The sequence below is a fragment of the Macaca mulatta genome, chromosome 11 (genome assembly GCF_049350105.2).
Source record: "Macaca mulatta isolate MMU2019108-1 chromosome 11, T2T-MMU8v2.0, whole genome shotgun sequence".
NCBI classification, from domain to species: Eukaryota; Metazoa; Chordata; class Mammalia; order Primates; family Cercopithecidae; genus Macaca; species Macaca mulatta.
In genome coordinates, this window is record NC_133416.1 from 58,506,643 (window position 1) to 58,528,799 (window position 22,157).

At 45.7% G+C, this 22,157-nt stretch overlaps 1 protein-coding gene and 1 long non-coding RNA gene across 17 annotated transcripts in view; one reads left to right on the forward strand and one right to left on the reverse strand.

Moving 5' to 3' along the window:
* The window catches only part of BIN2 (bridging integrator 2), a 41,954-nt gene extending 21,748 nt beyond the window's left edge, over positions 1-20,206 (reverse strand). For 2 of the 16 annotated variants that reach the window (XR_013401102.1, XM_077954308.1), the window contains exons 1-4: positions 18,427-19,346; positions 8,931-9,011; positions 824-878; positions 422-516 (exon numbers count right to left, since the gene is read on the reverse strand). Coding sequence is in view for 14 of the 16 variants with exons in the window: in XM_077954308.1 (XP_077810434.1) it covers positions 422-516; positions 824-878; positions 8,931-9,011; positions 18,427-18,603 (408 nt within the window). In the remaining 2 variants the exon portion in view is untranslated. Of the gene's footprint in view, positions 1-421; positions 517-823; positions 879-8,930; positions 9,012-17,578; positions 17,619-18,426 lie in introns of those variants that run through there. The other 14 variants (XR_013401101.1, XM_077954309.1, XM_077954301.1 and 11 more) reach the window with 14 other exon arrangements.
* The window catches only part of LOC144332918 (uncharacterized), a 52,646-nt gene continuing 44,410 nt past the window's right edge, over positions 13,922-22,157 (forward strand). Inside the window, exon 1 of the long non-coding RNA XR_013401124.1 lies at positions 13,922-16,786. This is a non-coding gene — a long non-coding RNA (uncharacterized LOC144332918). The remainder of the gene's footprint in view (positions 16,787-22,157) is intronic.

Genomic DNA, 22,157 nt, shown 5'->3' on the forward strand with positions numbered 1-22,157 from the left:
AGAGGAAGAAAAGAAACAGCCCCTACCCCAAGGAACTGCGCTATGGGAGTCTGAACATACATTCAGAGATTACGAACAGGGCACAAGGTTAAAGCCTTGGACTCCAGAGTTTATATGGGAAAGTTTAAGAGTGTATGAACTTTGTTTTAAAAAACAACCCATCTTTATGAGGCAAAACTTCCCATAATGTTTTAAAGAGGGGAAGAGAGTCAAAATTAGAGGAATCCACAGATTAGGGAAAACTTGTTTTTACCTTAACAGTTGTAGCTTCTTCCTACCACCCAGTGACTGAGGCTATACAAATGCACAGTGTGAACTGGCTCCTTTGTTTTCCTATTTTCTTGGATAGAGAAGCTAAGCTGAGGTTGAGATGCAAACAGGAATAAGTGCCAACAAGTCGTAAAACCCAAGCCACTCTTACCCCTACAATGGTCTTCAGCTCCTCATGACCGTCCCACTCGCTGTTGTAGATCTCCTGCAGGGTTTCTGACACTCTTTTTGAACTTTCATGCATCACTGAAAGGAGAGAATTCAGTCCCACCATCATGTTTCCCCAACAGTATTTGTTGTAATCACATGGGTGACAAATCAGTGGTTCCAATTCAGAAGGACAAACTCAGAAGGTTTAGGTTATGTAAGTGAGGAAAGCTGGATGGGGCTGAAAGGAAAAGTCACTCTTCCTCAGCCCACAAAGTTCCAGGAGTCAAGAGTAGACAAATGATAAAATGACAAAAACCTGGGGGTATGGCTGATGTTTTCCACCCCCAAACCTCTCAGTAGCTGTATAAATGCCCTCTGGATTCTCCCATGCTGCAATGCCCACCTTTGACTGCACTAAGGAAGTTCTTCAGGTCCTTGTACAGCTTGTAGCCTTCTGCCTGAAAGAGAAAAGTACATTTGGTGACTAAAGAGATTCATATTTCAAAAGATGCTCCAGAGGTCAAAGTCGAAAAGTAGGTTAAAAGCAGAAATCACACCTGGAATTTCTTCAAATATTCACAATTGTTATAAGTTAGCCTTTACTTTCTTTACCAACATGTTGTAGGTGGTCTCTTTTGTGTTAGTTAAGATAGGGGCTTGCTAAAGCTCCCATTACACTGGCGTCTTCCTTCCAGTGAACAAAAGCCTATACCCAAGTTCCTCTTTTGAAATGTAAGTGTTCTCCATGTGACACTGCGATTCTCTGGCTTGCACCCTCCCCTCTGGGTAAAGTGCTACCATTTTCTGCAGACACCAGGCCTTCTTCTTTCTCTGAACCCCCACACAGACACTCCTCTCCCCCCGATATCCTTCTCTGCCTTGCCTCACTTTACCCTTCCCTTCCATCAGTCACCTGCTTTATGCTACTCCAAGTAGCCTCATCATTGCTTCTCCTGTTCCACCCCGAATGTCTTCATCTATAGCTCTATCTATCCCTGCTTCCATCTTTGCTCCTGTGTCTGAAATCTCATTTTTTAGCCTAGGAATCCCAAGTTCAGACAAGGGCTCCTCCTCCCTCTAAAAAAGGAAAAGAAGGTATCTTTTAGACTTGGAAGTTTAAATCTCAATCTGATAGATGAACTGCTTTTGTTATTACTCTGACAAATGTTCATTTAGCCTCTGCTTCTCAAATACTTCCAGGAACTGGAAACTAACATCTTGCCTGAGACAGTATCACTTGATTTTAAACGAGTTCTGTTAAAACTTTTTCTGGCTGGGCGTAGTAGTTCACCCTTATAATCCCAGCACTTTGGGAGGCCAAGGCTGGTGGATTACTTTAGGTCAGGAGTTCGAGACCAACCTGGTCAAAATGGTGAAACCCTGTCTTTAGTAAAAATACAAAATATTAGCCGGGCGTGATGGCGCACACCTGTAGTCCCAGCTACGCGGGAGGCTGAGGTAGGAGGATCGCTTGAACCTGGGAGGCGAAGATTGCAGTGAGCTGAGATCAGATCGCGTCACTGTACTCCAGCCTGGGTGACAAAGCAAGACTCCGTCTCAAAACAAACAAACCAACTTTTTCCTATGAGTCTTGGGTTGGCCTTCTGTACCCATAGAGTAGATCTAATTTCTCTTCCACACATGCTTGAAGACAACTTGCATGTGCCCTTGACCAAGTCTTTCTCATAGATTTCCTCAGTTGTTCCTTATGGTGTTTAAACCCTCTTCCCATTTTGGTCTCCTTCCTATGTGTAAACTCATTTTGAAGAGTTGGTTGGGAATTTAAGGCCAGACATCTGACATTCTGGAAACTGACTTCAGGACTGTGGACTGTAGGGATGGACTGAGAGGTGCAGCCCACTTTAAGGGTACTCTATGGAGCCAGCCTACAGATCAGAGCAGACCAGTTCAGGGGATGTTGTACTTGAAAGCCAAGTTGCATTATTCAGTACACCATAAAATACTTGTGAATTTTTTCATTTGTTATTTGCTGTATTAATTACTTGATAGGCTATTGATGATACCAAAAGTATAAAAAATTATGGGGCCGGGCACAGTGGCTCACGCCTGTAATCCCAGCACTTTGGGAGGCCAAGGCAGGTGGATCACCTGAGGTCAGGAGTTTGAGACCAGCCTGACCAACATGGTGAAACCCCATCTCTACTAAATACAAAAAATTAGCAGGGTGTGGTGGCAGGCACCTGTAATCCCAGCTGCTTGGCAGGTTTAGGCAGAAGAATCACTTGAACCCGGGAGGCGGAGGTGGCAGTGAGCCAAGATTGTGCCATTGCCCTCCACTCTGGGCAACAAGAACAAAACTCCATCTCAAAAATAAATAAATAAAAAATTATGGGAGAGGCCAGGTGTGGTGCCTCACACTTGTAATCCCAGCACTTTGGGATGCCAAGGCAGGCAGATCACAAGGTCAGGAGTTCAAGACCAGCCTGACCAACATGGTGAAACCCTGTTTCTACTAAAAACACAAAAATTAGCCAGGCACGGTGGCATGCACCTGTAATCCCAGCTACTTAGGAGGCTGAGGCAGGGGAATCACTTGAACCCAGGAGGCAGAGGTTGCAGTGAGCCGAGATTGCACCACTGCACTCCAGCCTGGGCAACAGAGCAAGACTCCACTTTAAAAAAAAAAATTATGAGAAAAAAATGAAAATTCAGAAAATTCTATCTAGTGACAAAATTTTTCCTGTGGAAATCTTTGGGGAAAGGTCACTATTTACTTAATTTTAGCAGCAGAAAATTTAGGTCTACTTGGTCAAATCAAAGAAAACTGGACTAGTTATTTCATCAATTTTCTCACCTCCAGAGCTCACTGTTCTTTTTTTATTTTTTATTTTTTTGAGACGGAGTCTTGTTCTGTCGCCCACGCTGGAGTGCAGTGGCGCAATCTTGGCTCACTGCAACTTCTGCTTCCTGGGTTCAAGTGACAATTCTCCTGCCTCAGGCTCCCGAGTAGCTGGGACTATAGGTGTGTGCTACCACACACGGCTAATTTTTTGTATTTTTAGTAGAGACAGGGTTTCACTGTGTTAGCCAGATGGTCTCGATCTCCTGACGATGTGATCCGCCCACCTCGGCCTCCCAAGGTGTTGGAATTACAGGTGTGAGCCACTGTGCCGGGCCTCAGAGCTCACTTCTAAGCTAGTCCAAACTTTTGACCAAACATCAGATCAAAAGTCCCTCTCAAGGGGCTGAATGTCAGTTTGAAGAGACATGAGGACACAGTCCTAAAGGAGTGAAAGGCACTGTCAGAGAAGTACAGAACTGTGATTTGTGCTGTGTTAGAGCAAATAAGGATTAAGAGAACATCATATAAACAATCAAGGAAGTAGGCCAGATGAGGTGGCTCCAATCTGTAATCCTAGCATTTTGGGAGGCCGAGGCGGGCGGATCACTTGAGGTCAGGAGTTCGAGACCAATCTGGCCAACATGGTGAAAGTCCATCTCTACTAAAGATACAAAAATTAGCCAGGTGTGGTGGCAGGCGCCTGTAATCTCAGCTACTCGGGAGGCTTAGGCAGCAGAATTGTTTGAACCATGAAGGTGGAGGCTTGCAGTAAGCTGCAATTGCGCCACTGCACTCCAGCCTGGGCAACAAAGCACACTCTGTCTAAAAAACAAAACCAATCAAGGAAGTGTCAGATGCTACAGAGATGTTAGAATGCAGGAAGAATTGGTAAAATTAACTGGATTTGGTAATGGGTCACTGGTGACCTTGAGAAAGCACTTTCAATAGCATAATGGAGACAGATTCAGTCAGTTAACAAAATTCAGAAACACTCAGCATCTACCAGAAAGGATATATCTCACTTCCTCCTTGCTTTCTCATGTACAGAAAAAAGCTTAGATAGCCTAACATGTTAAATGTACACAACATCGTTTAAACTTGAATAAGGGAGGAGGTAGAAGTTTGAGAATTTTGAAAAGGTGATAATCAAGATTTTAAAGAGCCTTGAAAAAGTTTTGGGGATTATAAAAATGAACAAGGCTTGGCTGGGTGCAGTGGTGCAAGCCTGTAATCCTAGCACTTTGGGAGGCCGAGATGGGCAGATCACGAGGTCAAGAGATTGAGAACATCCTGGCCAACATGGTGAAATCCTGTCTCTACTAAAAATACAAAAATTAGCTGGGCGTGGTGGCACATGCCTGTAATCCCAGCTATTTGGGAGGTTGAGGCAGGAGAACTGCTTGAACCCGGGAGGTGGAAGTTACAGTGAGCCGAGATCGCGCCACTGCGTTCCAGCCTTGGCGACAGAGTGAGACTCCGTCTCAAAAAAAAAAAAAATTAAAACTTTTAAATTCTTTCCTGAAGGATAAAAAAAGACTCAATTTTTTACTTCACCATGAAAATTTTATTTCAAAAATAAATATAATAAAGTAATAAAAACCGGCAAATTACCTTGCACAGGCCGGGCGCTGTGGCTCACACCTATAATCCCACCACTTTGGGAGGCCGGGGCGGGTGGATCACCTGAGGTTAGGAGTTCAAGACCAGCCTGGCCAACATGGTGAAACCCTATCTATACTAAAAATACAAAAATTATCTGGATATGGTAGCATACGCCTGTAATCCCAGCTGCTTGGGAGGCTGAGGCAGGAGAATCGCTTGAACCTGGGGGCACAGAGGTTACAGCGAGCTGGGATTACACCACTGCACTCCAGCCTGGAATATAAAAGCAAAACTCTGTCTCAAAAAAAAAAAAAAAATTACCTTGCACAATTTCTACAAATAAAATTCCTAATGTTTTCCCATTAGTTATCATATGACCTGAAAAATCAGATCAGTAATCAAGGTTACCGTGCATAAATGCAGTGTTCAAAACTAGGGGGTACTCTATCACAGCCCAGAAAATGAATGCCTTCTGCTTTCCACTGCAGCTCACAAAAGCCCAGTTCCATTTCTGTGTTTTAGGATCAAGCCTTTTAGTTACAAAGTTCTCCTTTATGCTCTTGCTCTTTCTTTTGAGAAGATGAAGTATGAATGTGAGTGTGTGTGTGTGTGTGTGTGTGCGCGTGTGTGTGTGTGTGGTAGTGGTGTGCAGTGGGGGAAGAGGGAGAATACAGGTCAGCAACAGGTATCATTTTCTTTCTCTGACCTATCTGTCCTCCCCTGGAATATCTCCAGGCTGAATAATCCCAACATCTTTCTCCTTTCCTGACAGACGTGACTCTCATAGTCTTGGGTTCTCGCTTGTCTGGGAGTCAAGAAACTTGGCTCTACCACCAACTAGCAAGTTACTCCACTTCTCTGCCTTCCATTTCTTCAACTATAAATGCAGGGTAAGTCCAGTTCTAGCTCTAAATCTTATGATTTTATCACTTCTGCTCTCTGAATCCTTGCCAAATTCTTGGCATTGCCATAAAGAGTCTGAGTCAGTCCTTCCCACCCATTATACAAACAGGCCCAACCCTCAGTTAATGAACCACTCACACCAGAAGCTTGTCCTGAGCAGTCAGGTGGACAGAGCTAGGTCTTAAGAGACTGGAGTACTGAGGATGGAGAAGGTTCTTGTCCTGGGGTTCCCTACTTTCTGGAGAAAAATGGACTCAGACACTCAGCAAAACAAGTGTAAATAGCATGCCCAAGTGCTGAAGTAATCAAGTATTGAAAGTGCTTGATTTAATGTAGATCCAGGAGGGAAAGATGAAGCTAGATTATTAGATTTGATTTTAAAGGTAATGAATTGGAAACAGCTGTCACTACCAGAAATAACAGGTTAAAGTGTTGCTTGAGGAAAATAATCTTTCCTATGTAATACACTCTGAAGAGAAGGACAAGGGGGAAGCAAGTAGAGCCTCAAATAAAAATTACCTATGGAAGAAATGTGATCAGAGCTGGGTGCAGTGGCTCACACCTGTAATCCCAGCACTTTGGGAGGCTGAGGCGGGTGGATCACTTGAGGTCAGGAGTTCGAGACCAGCCTGGCCAATGTGGTGAAACCCCATCTCTACTAAAAATACAAAAATTAGCCAGGCATGGTGGCGCACACCTGTAATCCCAGCTACTCAGGAAGCTGAGGCAGGACAATCGCTTGAACCCGGGAGGCAGGGGTTGCAGTGAGCTGAGATCATGCCACTGCACTCCAGCCTGGGCGACACAGCAAGATGCCATCTCAAAAACAAAACAAACAAACAGAAACAAAACAAAACAAAAAAGAAATGTGATCAGGAATGTGGGCAAGTGGCAAGACTTTGAAATTAGGCTAGGAAGTTTGGTATTGATAGGCTAAGCTATTAATAAAAAGTTTACCTGCAAGCTAACTGTGGGTGAGGGATAGGGCACATGACCAACCGGTTCAACTTCTGGAACACTCCACTCACACCTGTAATCCCAGCACTCAAGGAGTCAGAGGCAGGAGGATTGCTTGAGCCTAGGAGTTTGAAACCAGCCTGGGCAACATAGTGAGATCTCGTCTTCACAAAAAGAAAAAAAAAATCCTTGACCTTGTCCTTTTTCCTCCCGTGTGTCTTTGCCACCCCAGGTCCTCAGGTCAGACATGACTGTATTGTCACTGTCTTCCTTCTTAAACTAAGAGCCTTGAGGGCAGGCAGGTTGTCTCATTCATGTTGAAGTCCCAGCACCAAACACAGTTCCTGGCACTCAGCAGGTGGTCATAAAATATTTGTTAAATGAATTTACCAAAAAGAGAATTTCAAAAGCATATTCAATCAGCACTTCTTATAGGTGTATCATTCTCTCAATCAAGAAGTTTTTCCTTATTTATTTTTTTTATAGAGACAAGGTCTGGTCTTGAACCCCTAGCCCTTCCGCCTCAGCCTCCCAAAATGTTGGAATGACAGGCATGAGCCACTGCACCCAGCTAGAAGCTTTTCCTTATTCCCAACCTAACTCCATTTCATTTCTTATTTTCCCCCTTAAGTGATGTTTAAATGGTGGGCTTCCACAGGGAATTCTGAGGGGACTGTCCCATCGGATCTTGTTCTTCCTGATGGTCCTGCTTCATCTCTTACCTTTTCTACCTACACATCTGCTCTGAGAGAGAGGACAGAGGGACAGAATGGACCAAGAATCAGAAACCTGCCACAGTGGGTGTCAACTTACTGATTTTTCTTCTATTCATCCTGGAGTTGGAAATAGAACAGTAAGAAGAGTTGAGAAGAGGCCCAGGGAGGCCTCCTAGTGAGGCATAGTGAAAAAAGCTGCGTTTATGTCTAAATCCTAGCCCTGCAACTTATATGCTGTTACTTTACTATTAACATCACACAAAAAAGGAGACAATCAGACTTTATGTGCCTCCTGATGGAAGAATACAATAACACCTATTAAGTATTCTTGCCATCACAACAAAAACCTGAATCTCATCAAGCCTCTAAGTCTATAAGCCATTTATAAAAAATATAGAAGACATAGGAACATATTAGACAGTATCATGGGAATTCAATCAGCAAAATATAGACTGTAGGAAACTGCAGGACAAACAACCTAGTATCATTAACAAATAAGCTACAAGAAGGGAGGGATTAGAATATAGATTAAGAGATATAACCTTAAATCTAAGAAACTTAAAACATGTCAGTGAGTTGCTGATTTAAACAAACCATAACAAAGTGAGACAGGGTCTCACTTTGTCACCCAGGCTGGAGTGCAGTGGCGCAAACAAAGCTCACTGTAGCGTCGACCTCTGAGACTCAGGCAATCCTCTTGCCTCAGCCTCCCAAGTAGCTGAGAATACAGGAGCACACCACCATGCCCGGCTAATTTTTGTATTTTTGTATTTTTTGTAGAGATGGGGTTTTGTCATGTTGTTGTCTAGGCTGGTCACAAACTTCTGAGCTCAGCACTTTGGCCTCCCAAAGTGCTGGGATTATAGGTGTGAGCCACCATGTTCAGCCTATTAATTTTTAAATTCATTTTTTTCTTTTTTCTTGATGTGGGAGCTGCTTTTTTTTTTTTTTTTTTGAGACAGGGTCTTGCTCTATTGCTTAGGCTGGGGTGCAGTAGCACAATCACAGCTCACTGCAAGAAAAAAGATAAATTCCTTTATTTTTAACTCTACTTTTTTTTTTTTTTTTGAGATGGAGTTTCACTCTTGTCACCCAGGCTGGAGTGCAATGGCAAGATCTCTGTTCACTGCAACCTCTGCCTCCCGGGTTCAAGTGATTCTTCTGCCTCGGCCTGCCGAGTAGCTGGGATTACAGGTGCACACCACCATGCCCAGCTAATTTTTTGTATTTTTAGTAAAGGCAGGGTTTCACCATGTTGGTCAGGCTAGTCTCAAACTCCTGACCTCAGGTGATCCACCCACCTCGCCCTCCCAAAGTGTTGGGATTATAGGGGTGAGCCACTGTGCCCGGCCGGTAAATTCCTTTAGTTCACCGAGGAAGGATAAGCAGCAGATCACCCTGTAGCCCTTAACCCTAGGGGGAGAGTGGCTTGGTGGGGATGTTTGCCAGTTTGTAGAACTTATTGTTCTTCTGCCACTCAGCCCTCTCCTTTCTTCTTCCAAGCTTCCCTCCCCTGCCCTCCAGATTACCTGTTGTTGGTAGAAGTTGTTAGCGCTTTGTTCAAATCGTTCATCTTTGGTTTCTACAGCTTTCCCCAATTTCTGCAGCACCTAGGGATATAAGTCAGAAAGGTCCATAAGGTTATGGTCAAGTCTCTCTTACCTGTTGGCCTCATATGACCCTGGCTTCAGTCAAGAATCTCACAACTGAAGGGCTGTGTTTGTTTGTTTATTTATTTACTTATGAGACGGAGTCTCACTCTGTTGCCCAAGCTGGAGTGCAGTGGCATGATCTCAGCTCACTGCAACCTCTGCCTCCCGGGTTCAAGCAATTCTCCTGCCTCAGCCTCCCGAGTAGCTGGGATTACAGGTGTGTACCACCACGCCCAGCTAATTTTTGTATTTTTAGTAGAGATGGGGTTTCACCATGTTGGCCAGGCTGGTCTCCAACTCCTGACCACAAATGATCCACCCGCCTTAGCCTCCCAAAGTGCTGGGATTACAGGCATGAGCCACTGCGCCTGGCCTTGAAGGGCTGTACTCTTACTGGACCAACAGAATTAGGAATGTAACAAACTGCTGAAAAAACAATCCTGTTTTGTTATTCTTTTCAAATTAGGGGTAGCTCTAGGGGGTACACAGTAGTGAGCTAGAGGATATATATTAATATAAAGCTCAGAAAAAATAAGGTATATGTGGCCGGGTGTAGTGGCTCACGCCTATAATCCCAGCACTTCGGGAGGCCAAGGCAGGTGGATCATCTTAAGTTGGGAATTGGAGGCCAGCCTGACCAACATGGATAAACCCCGTCTCTACTAAAAATACAAAATTAGCTGGGCATGGTGGTGCATGCCTGTAATCCCAGCTACTTGGGAGGCTGAGGCAGGAGAATCGCTTGAACCTGGGAGGTGGAGGTTGCAGTGAGGCAAGATTGCGCCATTGTACTCCAGCCTGGACAACAAGAGCGAAACTCTGTCTCAAAAAAAAAAAAAAAAAGAAAGAAAGAAAGAAAGAAAGAAATAAGGTATATCTTTCTGAATGTCACTGTTATTATTATTATTATTTTATTTGAGACAGGGTCTTGCTCTGTTGCCCTGGCTGTAGTACAGCAATGCAATCATAACTTACTACACCCTCAACCTCTCTGGGCTCAAGCAATCCTCCCACCTTGGCCTCCCCAGTAGCTGGGATCACATGCTCACACCACCACACCTCGCTAATTTTTAAAATTTTTCTGTAGAGACAGGGTCTCACTATGTTGCTCGGGCTGGCTGAACTCCTAGGCTCAAGTGATCCTGCTGCCTCAGCCTCCCAGCATGCTGCAATTATAGGCATGAGCCACCAGGCTGGCTGGCATTGTTATTAATATTTAAAGTGGGTTTTTGAGAAGGAAGGAGGAGAGCATTATATTAAAACAAGTATTGATGAGAAAAATGTAAAATGTGCATGGCTTTTAAGTAAAATGTTAGCTTTGAAGACATTTTTTACTTGAGAGACTGTTTTCAACTATAGCCATAGGTTCCTCTAGATAGATGAGGTTAGAGAGGTTAGGCAGGGACATTTCTCTCAAGGGGGCTTTTGTGGAAAACTTTGAGAGGCCCCGATATAATGCATTTGGAAACTCAGCTACACCTGAATGCTATCCATGTATATCGCCTCTCAACTAGAAAACCTGAGAGCTAAACCATCATACTGATGTCAGTGCGAATGCAAAAGACATGTGGATGAATAAGACCCAGTCTCTATTCTAATAGGACACTCACTTATAAACAGGCAGTTACATGTAGTAAGAAAGCCCTGACTCTTCTGCCTATAACCCCCATCTTGGAAGGAGATACCATCATCCTGCCAAGCCCAAGTTAGAATCTCAAGAGTTGCCTTCAACTACTTTTTCATCCTTTTCATTGAATCCCTCGCCATGTCCATCTCTAGAAACCATCCTATTCCCCTGGTCTCACTGCCACAGCCTTAGTCTAGGCCCTCACCATTTATTACCTGGCCTGCTGCAATAGGTCTACCACACTGCTGCTCCTTAAAATCTTCTAATGGTTCCCCATTCATTTGTTCAACAAATTTTTATTAAATGCCCAATATGGGCTGGGCATGGTGGCTCACGTGCCCAGCCTTGGGAGGCCAAGGCAGGCGGATCACTTGAGGTCAGGAATTCGAGACCAACCTGGCTAACAGCGTAACACCTTGTCTCTACTAAAAATACAAAACAAACAAACAAACAAACAAAAATTAGCTGGGAGTGGTGGCAGACACATGCAATTCCAGCTACTCGGGAGGCTGGGGCAGGAGAATCACTTGAGCCTAGGAGGCGGAGGTTGCAGTGAGCCAAGATTGTGCCACTGCATTCCAGCCTGGGTGACAGAGGGAAACTGTCTCAAAAAAAAAGAAAAAAAAAAAACAAGTCCAATACGTATCTTGAAGTAATAGTTCAAATTCTAGCATGCACGCAGGTCCCAAGGATCGGACCCTGCATTAAGTCTCACCTCTCACACTCCTCCTTTCTGCAGGTCTCCTTCCCTAACACTTTTTTAGTTTCCTGAATACTGTTGCTTGTCATAGATGCTGGTCCCTCTTTCTAGAATGCCTTTCCCCACCTTGTCTGCCATGCAAGTATCTTACAAAACCCAGTTCGTACTCCGTATCTTTTGTGATACTTAACCACATCCACTTCATCCCATTGATCGATTATTTACTCCCTCTCAATTACTTGCAACTTCTGTATCTTGTATACAGTTCAATTATTGTTTTATTACTATTATTATTACTATTATTTTGAGACAGAGTTTCACTCTTGTTGCCCAGGCTGGAGTGCAATGGCACGATCTTGGCTCATCACAACCTCTGCCCCCTAGCTTCAAGCAATTCTTCTGCCTTAGCCTCCCGAGTAGCTGGGATTACAGGCACGCACCACCACGCCTGGCTAATTTTGTATTTTTAGTACAGATAGGGTTTCTCCATGTTGGTCAGACTGGTCTCAAACTCCCGACCTCAGGTGATCCGCCTCCTTGGCCTCCCAAAGTGCTGGTATCACAGGTGTGAGCCACCCTGCCCAGCCTGTTTTATTATTTCTATTTGTTTATTCTCCTAAACTATAGGCTCCTTAGGTTTAAGTACTTGCTTTGCTCATTTAGATTTCTCAGTATCCAGGAATCAGATATGTGATAATTGTAACAGGAAGGAGAATAAGACTGATATGGGACGGGATGAATGAGTGGAGCCTTGGAGTAGGATTTTGCTAGATTGAAATAGAGTATAGGGGCTGGGCGCAGCTGCTCACACCTGTAATTCCAATACTTTGGGATGCCAAGGCAGGTGGATCACCTGAGGTCAGGAGTTTGAGACCAGCCTGACCAATATGGTGAAACCCCATCTATACTAAATACAAAAAAGATTAGCTGGGCATGGTGGCGCATGCCTGCAATCCCAGCTACTTGGGAGGCTGAAGGCAGGAGAATTGGTTAAACCTGGGAAGCAGAGGTTGCAGTGAGCCGAGATTGCGCCATTGCACTCTAGCCTGGGCAACAGAGTGAAACTCTGTCTCAAAAATAAAATAAAATAAAAAGAAATAGAGTATAAAGGGTGGGAGTAGAAAGAGGATTCCAGTTAGAGACAACAGCATCAGCAAAATCATAGGAGCACACAGCTTCACGAGCTGGTTCAGCATGGCTGTTATGGGGAGTGGTGGGGAATGAAGCTAGAAAGGGAGACAGGAGTTTCATTATGAAGGGCTTTGAATGTCATGGAAGACTGCCCAGATCTGGGGAGTGTGGCACGTTCTGTGGAGAGACTCTGATTCATATCTCCACTCCTTTTTTTTTTTTTTTTTTGAGACAAGTCTTGCTCTGTCACCCAGCCTGGAGTGCAGTGATGCTATCTCAGCTCACTGCAACCTCTGCCTCACCGGTTCAAGCGATTCTCCTGCCTCAGCCTCCCAAGTAGCTGGGATTACAGGCGTCCACCACCACGCCTGGTGAATTTTTGTATTTTTAGTAGAGACGGGGTTTCGCCACGTTGGCCAGGCTGGTCTTGAATTCCTAACCTCAGGTGATCTGCACATCTCAGCCTCCCAAAGTGCTGGAATTACAGGCGTGAGCCGTCGGCCTGCCAGTATCTCCATTCTTAATCTAGGGGGTGTGTCTCATTCCTGGAGCTCTTGCTGTAGTGGATAAGATCAAGCACTCTGGAGTTAGACAGATATGGGCTCCTATCTTGGCCTTTCTACTTACTGACTGTAAGTCTTCAGGTAAGTCATTAAACCTTTTGAGCCTCAGTTTACAGAACTCCCTTTCCCCATTAGATAATATTTATCTCCTGGAGTTGTTAGGAAGATTAAATATTTTGCATGTAAATTGCCTTCTCAGAGCTGCCCTACAAAGAGCACTCAAGAGGTACTCACTGTCATTCTGTTTAGTTTTGCTCCCTTGCCTGTAAATGCTTGTATTTTTGGTTTGGCCATATCTGTTTGGTTTGGCCATATCTGTTTGTGTCTGTCTCTAACTGCACCTCACTTGCCACCCAGCTCTGGATGTGCAGAGTCTGCCATCCTCCCTGGCTCCACCCTTCCCCGCTAACAACAGTCCTCTACCAGAAAGTTGCAAAACCACCTTGTTTAGTGGTAAGTGCAGCTCTTAACTTCCTTTCTGCTACCCCTCCCTTCCTTTGCCCCTAATTTAGTTCTTCTTAGGTAGAGAGGATAGAAAAAACAGAAAAGAGAAAACTCAGTCTAGAGTCAGTGTAGGAGATGACTGGGGCAGACCAATCTCCCCAGTCCCCAAAAGGCTCAAGGCCAAAAGACTTGGAGGGTGTGGGGTCAGGGGTGGAGGGTACTGAGAGAAACTTCCTCACCTTCAAACTCTGAAAGTGAAAAGGTGTTACCACCCTGAAACATACCCCCGTGCTCTGGGGCCAAAGTAATTTGTTGCCATAAGCAACAGGTACATGTTAGGGCACTTACACTATGTCATGGGTGTTCTTCCCAACGAAAGACCTTGAGGGAACAGGGTGTACAGATGCTAAACAGATGTTTGTTGAAACAATGAATAAATTCTACTTTTGGATCACTTCCTAATGAAAACCCATATAATGCTAATCCCTAAAATCCTGCTTTGAGAATTCTGTCCCAATTTACCTGGCCTGGCAGCTAAATTAGAGTATAGATATTTAAGGAGAAAGAGCAAGAGCAAGGCAAGAAAGTAAATGTGGCAAAATGTTAACACTTGGTGAATCTGCATGAAAAATATTCCAATGTTCATTGATTATTTATAACTTTTCTGTAGATCAGGGTTGGGGTGGAAATAGAGCTTTAAAAAAAATTACTACATATATCTTTGGTGGCTACAGTTCCTTACCATTGCCTCTCCGATAATCATTTATTATATTTTAGTTAATTCCCTTGATTGGGGTAATTTGCATAGGGCCTGGATATTTGATATTATAAAATTTTGCTAATATTTTCTCTTAGGTGCAGTAATTTTTTGTGGTTATGTAGGAAATTTTCTTTTTCTTTCTTTTCTTTCTCTCTCTCTCTGTCTCTCTCTCTCTTTCTTTCGAGACAGAGTCTAGCTCTATCACCCAGGCTGGAGTGCAGTGGCACAATCTCAGCTTACTACAACCTTCACCTCCCAGGTTCAAGCGATTCTCCTGCCTCAGCCTCCAAGCAGCCAGGACCACACGCATGCGCCACCGCACTCAGCTAATTTTTGTATTTTTTGGTAGAGATGGGATTGCGCCACATTGGCCAGGCTGGTCTCGAACTCCTGACCTCAGGTGATCTACCCACTTCAGCCTCACAAAAGTGCTGGGATTACAGGCATGAGCCATGACGCCTGGTCGGAAATCTTTATTTTTAGGATATATGATAAAGTAAGCTTTCCTTAAAAGGTCCTAATATACTTTTTCCAGGCTTTTCTCTGACCACTCCCTGTGCTCCAGCTGAGCTGTATTTCTCACTCCAGGCTCCACGCCTTGCTTATGCTGGCATTTCTCAGCTAGAATACTCTCTGACCACTTGTCTGAAAAACTACTAATCGTCTATAATTCCTATTTCAAATTCAGCCTCTACTACAAAACCTCTCGATTCTCCCCAATCCTTTTGTATTCTGAATTCCCATAGACCTGCATCTCTCAGGTCAGTTATTTTTTTATTATTTTTTTAACTAGATTGTAAGCTTTTGGCAAAGCAAGAGTGTCTCTTACCCCTAAATTCCCTGCTGGGTCCAGCCCAGTACCCTGAACAAAGGAGTTTTTCTGTAAATATTTGTTGAATTTAACCCTTTGGGATTTAAGCTGAGTAGATGTCAACAGAAGAGAAGACCAACAAAGGAGAGGTAAACAACGTCCCTTCTCAGGGGGATCTGAGAGGTTTGCCACAGAGAAATCACAAACAGATGGTGAAAGCAGTACTATAGTTGGAAACGAGAAGATGTATCATACTAAAAACACACACACACACACACACACACAAAATAAAGTCAGCTTAAATTCAGTCTCATGTTGAGTTTGGGCGGGAAATGGAAAACAGACCAAAGAATGTTTCATCCCTATTGTATTTAATGGTCACCAGACCTCCACTCCCAGCTTTTCAGAGGATGCCTGAACAAAAAGTTTCTCTACTCCTGAGCTTTGCTCCTCAGAGAGGATCAGGAAGTGGGGGAGGCACAGATGTGAGAGTGGCTTATCAGGAACGTTGTAAAGCAGCAGCCTCAGTGAGGTTAGGATTCAGAGGCAGGACACCTGGGTTTCAGTAACATTTCTGCTACCTACCAATCTCTTTTGAGCCTTGTTTCCTTATTTCTAAAACACAGATGTTAGTAACCTGCTTTTAAAGAGTTGAATAGATGAAGGGAGATGACATCGGTAGAATGTTGGCTCTGTAAAGGGAGAGATAATCACTTTATTTTATTTTATTTTTTTGAGACAGAGTTTCGCTCTTGTTGCCCAAGTTGGAGTACAACGGTGCGATCTCAGCTCACCACAACCTCCGCCTCCTGGGTTCAAGCGATTCTCCTGTCTCAGCCTCCTGAGTAGCTGGGATTACAGACATGCACCACCACACCTGGCTAGTTTTATATTTTTAGGAAAGACGGAGTTTCTCCATGTTGGTCAGGTTGGTCTCGAACTCCCGACCTCAGAAGATCCACCCGCCTGGGCCTCCCAAAGTGCTGGGATTACAGGTGTGAGCCACTGCACCCCGCCGATAATCACTTTTTTATATCCCTGTTTCTGGTCCATAATAGGCGCTTGATATTTGACACATATCGCTATTTGACACATTAGCTATTACTTATTATTCAGAAGATTACATCCAACTGCTTGCAGAAAAAGCAATAAGTGTTGAAAGGAATCCTTTCATTTTAGTGCAAATTTCTCCCTCTTTATCTTGCTCTCAATAACTTCCCAAGACTCAAGGACTGGCTTCAGGCTGACTGAGCTGAGCTCCCTTCCGGCATTCCAGGCCATTCCCACCTTATCCAAGTTCAACCTCTGCCTACCCTTGTGTCTAGTCTAGATTCAGAATATCTTGTTTTCTACATCAACTGGGAATTCCCCATGGCAGATTTGAGTTTGCTCCTCTTTCTCTACTTCTTCAGGGTTCAGGCCAGAAGAAGCTGAGAGGCTGGTTCTCTCTTTGGGAAGTATTTGACTCTGAGTCAAATGTGACTCCTTTTCAACTTAGTGTTCTTACCATATTGAGTTTCATCAAGAGCATCAACCCTCTCATTTTACAGGTGCAAGATCTGAAGCCCAGAGCAAGACACTATTTAGCCAAGGTTTGGAGTCTATGCTTACAAAGGAGTGAAGGCCCAAAGCAAGGTCATAGTGTTGACAAGAGGCCAGATGAAGACAAAAGATGCAAGACTGAAATACAATCAACTGTATGTCTTTTATTTTTATTTATTTATTTATTTTTATTTTTTGAGACAGAGTCTCCCTCTGTTTGAGTGTGGTGGTGTGATCACTGCTGACTGCAGTCTTGATCTCCTAGGCTCAAGCAATCCTCCCACCTTGGCCTCCCAAAGTGCTGGAATTACAGGAGTGAGTCACTGTGCCTGGCTGGTATGTCTTTTTAAAATTACTACTATTCATGAGTGTTTTGTCTTTTAGGGCTTTTGTTTTTTTTTTTTTCAACCACAGTGTGGCCTTCTCCCCTCCAGTACCTCCTGCTCGCCTACACTGTTTCTAGCTAGACCTTCCCATAGGCCCTGCTCTCAGGTCTACCAGATTTGTAAGCCTTCAGAGAGGCTGAAACTAGGATCAAGGTGAAGTTAGGGTAAGTGAAGTAACAAAGTCTGGCAACACAAACTCTTTCCCTTTTCTTCCTCTCTTTCACATGACCTCAAATGATAGAAAAAAACCCTCCCTTCCATTGTGGTCTCTTAAAGTCAGGAGCTACATCTATATTCCATCAGTTTTCTGCTGATAAATCAACTCTGGAGAGCTGGATGCCTTTAAGCCTTCCCAGGGCTCAAACCAGTGCTCCACCTTTAGAAGATAATAGGGATATTTCAGTTGTTAAGCAGAGCTGTTCATCCAAATGCTTCTAAGTCCATCAGCTCTTAGAAAACCAAAACTTCTCCGTTGTAGAAGGTGGGTAGGCTTAATAAAGAGAGAGAAAAAAAGGCAAACCGAAACTCTATCTCAGGTCCTTCTTGTCTCTCTTCCCCCACTCTTTCTTCTGGCTGACATGTCTTCCCAAACCGCCTTGTCTACTAGAGGGTTGGTAGGTGGAGAGCAGAGGTTCAGGTTAGAAGCAAAGAAAATATTCTGGACAGGTAGAAACAAAAATGCCATCAAAATGTGTAGAGAATGTCCCCATGATCTAGATTGCCAAGCAAGTAATAGATGGGCTATCTAAATGCCAGTTCTGGGGCAGGGCTACCTGGCACTAACCAAGGACACACTCTGAACACAGATGTGGTTCATCACCCTGGGAAGTGTACTCCCCAACGCCAAAGGAAGGGTACAAGAAGCAGATTTGGGCTTCTGCTTACATCAGCCGAAACACCACCCAGAGGCCAGGCAGGGAGAGGTAGGGGGAGAACTATGCAAGATTATTCCAGCCTTCGGTGGGGGGTGCACGCTGGCATCCCGCTGCATCGCTGTCTTTGGGCAAATTGCCCTCTGAGGAAAATTACCCTTCAATTTCATCATCTGTCAAATACCAATCTTGGATTGCTAGCACAAAACTTGATACAAAGGTGGCCACCGCCGTCACTTCCTTTCTTTCACCTTTTCTGGGTCAGCCTGAGGGTTGTCGAAGGTTCTGCCAGAGACTGTTGTCTCCCCAGCTTCCCTCATCCTTGCCCAAGATCGGGTGGCGGTCTCCGACCTCTCTCCAATCTGCCAGTTTTCATGGAAGCCCACTCCTCGCTCCCGTTTCCCTGGGAGAGCGGGAGACCCTTCTCGTCAGCCCAGGCCCTTCGGGGCCCCTGAGCGCCCTGCCCACCCCTGCTGTCCGCCCGGGCTCGGCCTCGGCTCCTGTGGGCCAGACAGACTGCGAGGCCGGGCCACCTACCTTCTCCTGGGCCCTGCTGAACTTCTTCTGCACCTGCTTGGCGAAGAGGCCGGCCGCGCCGCCCGCCTTGCCCTCTGCCATCGTGCCGGCTCCCCGGGGGCCGCCGCCCTGGCCCAGCGCCCTGTGGTTTTCTGAGGCCCCCGAGGAGGAAGTGCGGGCTCCCAGCATGCCTCGCATCCGGCCCTGAGCCACTTTAGGCCGCCCCTGGCCAGCCCTGCGGCCCGCCCCGCGGCCCACCACGGTCAGCCCGAGTGGGCCGGCTCCGAGGGGCGGGGCGGGGCCTGCCCTCAGGCAGCGCTCGCTCGAGGCCAGCTTCCGAGCTCCAGCCCCTGCCAAAAACCTCGTCCTCACTGAACCAGATCCTCAGCAGTGGGCCCAGACTCGTTCGCTCCGGAAAGCCAGTTCCCATCACGCTGAGCACTGGAAAGTAACTGCAACCTCAGGGTAGAAAATGGTGTGGGTTCCACTCAGCGAGAGGACCTACCCTATCGAAAACACGTTTAGGTTCTGTGAGTATGCATGCGAGGCCGCCATGTAAAGTGCGTTTCTTGTTCCAGGTGGCGGTGTAGGCGCTAAGCCTGAACTGGTAGGGATAGAGTGCAGAAAGCGGGCAGGACACCCGATCCTGGCTTGAAAGAGAGAAACAGGCCGGACGGACGCAGTGGTTCACGCATGTAATCCCAGCACTTTGGGAGGCCGAGGCGGGTGGATCACCTGAGGTCAGGAGACCAGCCTGACCAATACGGTGAAACCCCGTCTCTACGAAAAATACAAAAGTTAACTGGGCGTGGTGGCGCACGCCTGTAGTCCCAGCTACTCGAGAGGCTGATACAGGAGAATTGTTTGAACCCGGGAGGCGGAGGTTGCAGTGAGCCGAAATCGCGCCACTGCACTCCAGCCTGGGCGACAGAGCGACACTCCGTCTGAAAAAAAAAAGAAAGGGAGGAACAACTAAGCTGGAGATAGAAACAGGGTAGGGGGCTAGTTCTTAGGCAAGGGAATGATCGCATTGAAAAAAGGCTGAGGAGGATAGTATGGACGCCCGTGCCGGGGATGAAGAGCAAGTTTTTCTAGTTGGAGTACAGTGTACTGGATGGATGCAGAATGTGAGAATGTGAACACAGACAGATTGTGCAAATTGGGGTGGGGCTGTTGAGATGACAACTATTGTTTCTCTAGGGAGAAGTTCTCCAAAAAATTCCTCCCTGACCTGTTTGAGGGGATAGCTGGAGATTAGGACACTAGGCGTGGAGGAACCACGTACTCAGATTTTACAGTGCAGGTAAAATTTCTTCAAGGAAGGGAAGAAGGTCAAAATAACACTTCCTAAAGAGTGGGGTGGGGGGGGGAGCTGGGGGCCTGACACAAAATTAAAGGCCCTTGTATGCTATTGTGTTCCTCTTCTTTCTCCAAAACAGTCATTACTGCACTCAAGATCAACTGTGTAGCAGGCATTGCTGGGTGTTCTGAAACCAAGGATGAATAAAATGCAATCCCTGACCTTAAGATGCTTAATCATGTCTGGCCAGGCACCATGTCTCACACCTGTAATCCCAACACTTTAGGAAGCCAGGGCAGGCAGATTGCTTGAGTCCAGGAGTTTGAGACTAGCCTGGGCAACATAGCAAGACTTTGTCTCTGCTAAAAATACAAAAATTAATTGGGCATGGTGGCACACACCTGTAGTCCCAGCTACCAGGGAGGCCGAGGTGGTAGGATCACCCGAACCAAGGGAGGTAGAGGCTGCGGTGAACCCTGATGGTGCCACTGCATTCCAGCCTGGGCAAAATGTGAGACCCTTTCTCAGTAAATAAAAAATAAATATTAATAAATACAAATAAATACATAAATAAAGATGCTTAAAGTCTGGAGGTGGAGATAGGTGGGTAATCAGGTGATTATAATGTAATGTGCTTAATTCATTTGTAGAGATGGATACAAAATTTTCTGGCAATAGGTGATTAGGGTTTGTTTGTTTGGAGACAGGGTCTTGCTTTGTTGCCCAGGCTGGAGTGCAGCAGTGCCATCAGGGCTCACTGCAGCCTCTACCTCCCAGGCCCAAGTGATCCTCTCACCTCAGCCTTCCGAGTAGCTGGGACTAAGGTGCGTGCATGCCACCACTCCTGGCTACCCAGGCTGATCTGGAACTCTTGAGCTCAAGCAATCCACCCGCCTCAGCCTCCCAAAGTGCTGGGATTACAGGTATGAACCACCGTGCCCTGCCAGGCAATTAGGGTTTATTCTGGATATTAGCTTTGGTGATGCCCTGGAAGAGGCAGGGTGACAAAAATGGAAGGTCTTGATGTTGGATGGGGAGAAGTGGGGAGAAGCATGGAGAATAGCAGTACTGCGGGAACACTGAGGGGAGATGGCAATGCTAACAGTTGTGTCACTGGCAGAAGGAGGCCAATACCTGTGTCCCTGCCAGGACTATATGGCATCCTCAGCAATGCAACCCAGCCACTGTCTCCTAAGAAACTCTGTTTAGTGCCAATATCTTGCAAACTGAAATTGATGGTCTCCAAATTATGTAGTGTTAGAGAAGAAACAACCTTTAGAAGTTAATTAGATAGGGAAATTCAGTCACAGAAAGGGCTGATGACTTGCCCACAGTCACCCAGCTCCTCAGTGGTGGAACTGTGATGGCAACAGACTCAGCCTCTTATAGCACACGGAGTGTTCTAGAGGCCTCTGCTGAGCCTGCCAATTCCAGGGTCTGTCGCAGCCAGTTTCTCCTTCTGTAATGTTTAATATCCTAGTCCCTTTTGTCTGGTCTTCAGTGATTGACATGAAAAACTGCTTCTCATCCTTTTTAGCCTTCCCCTTTCAGTTCCCCCTTTGCTTTCTCATAGGCCACTCTAACAGACTGAGCCCTGGCCAGGATACAGCAGAATTATCAGTTTCCCAGTTCTCTGTGGTTTATAGAACCCTGGATCCGGTTGCCTATTTTAGTCCCAGCCTTGAAGTGCTGATTCACACTTAGCTTGAGGCCCTATGTTGTTGTCGCCTCTTCCTTTCTGTTCTGCCTCTTCCCCTCAACCCTTTCCTTTCTTTGTTTAGTATTTTCTCTTCTGTCCTTTTTTCTATTCTTAGCTCTCCAGTCTCCTTTTTTTTTTTTTTTGAGACAGAATCTCACTCTGTTGCCCAGGCTGGAATGCAGTGGTGCAATCTTGGCTCACTGCAGCCTCCACCTTCCAGGCCCAAGCAATTTTCTCCAGTCTCCTTTCTAATTTGTCACTTTCTTAGTCTGCTGGTATCTGCCCTGCCTCCTAATCTTACACTTTTATCTCTGGTGTATCCTAGTAGTTGCCATCACCCAGAAACTTGGAGTGGGCACTCGTTTTAGGCACTAAAGGGGGAAACAAAAGAAGGATGAACCCACGGTCTACCTGGGAAAGTTAGGGCACATTCAGTCACTCAGGAACTTTTTTTGTTTGTTTGTTTTGAGACAGAATCTTGCTTTGTTGCCCAGGCTAGAGTGCAGTGGCACGACCTCGGCTCACTGCAACCTCCGCCTCCTGGATTCAAGTTTTCCTGCCTCAGCCTCTTGAGTAGCTGGGATTACTACGCCCAGTGGAGCACCTGCCACTACGCCCAGCTAATTTTTGTATTTTTAGTAGAGACAGGGATTCACCATCTTGGCCAGGCTGGTCTCGAACTCCTGACCTCGTGATCCACCCACCTTGGCCTCCCAAAGTGCTGGGATTACAGGCGTGAGCCACTGCAACCGG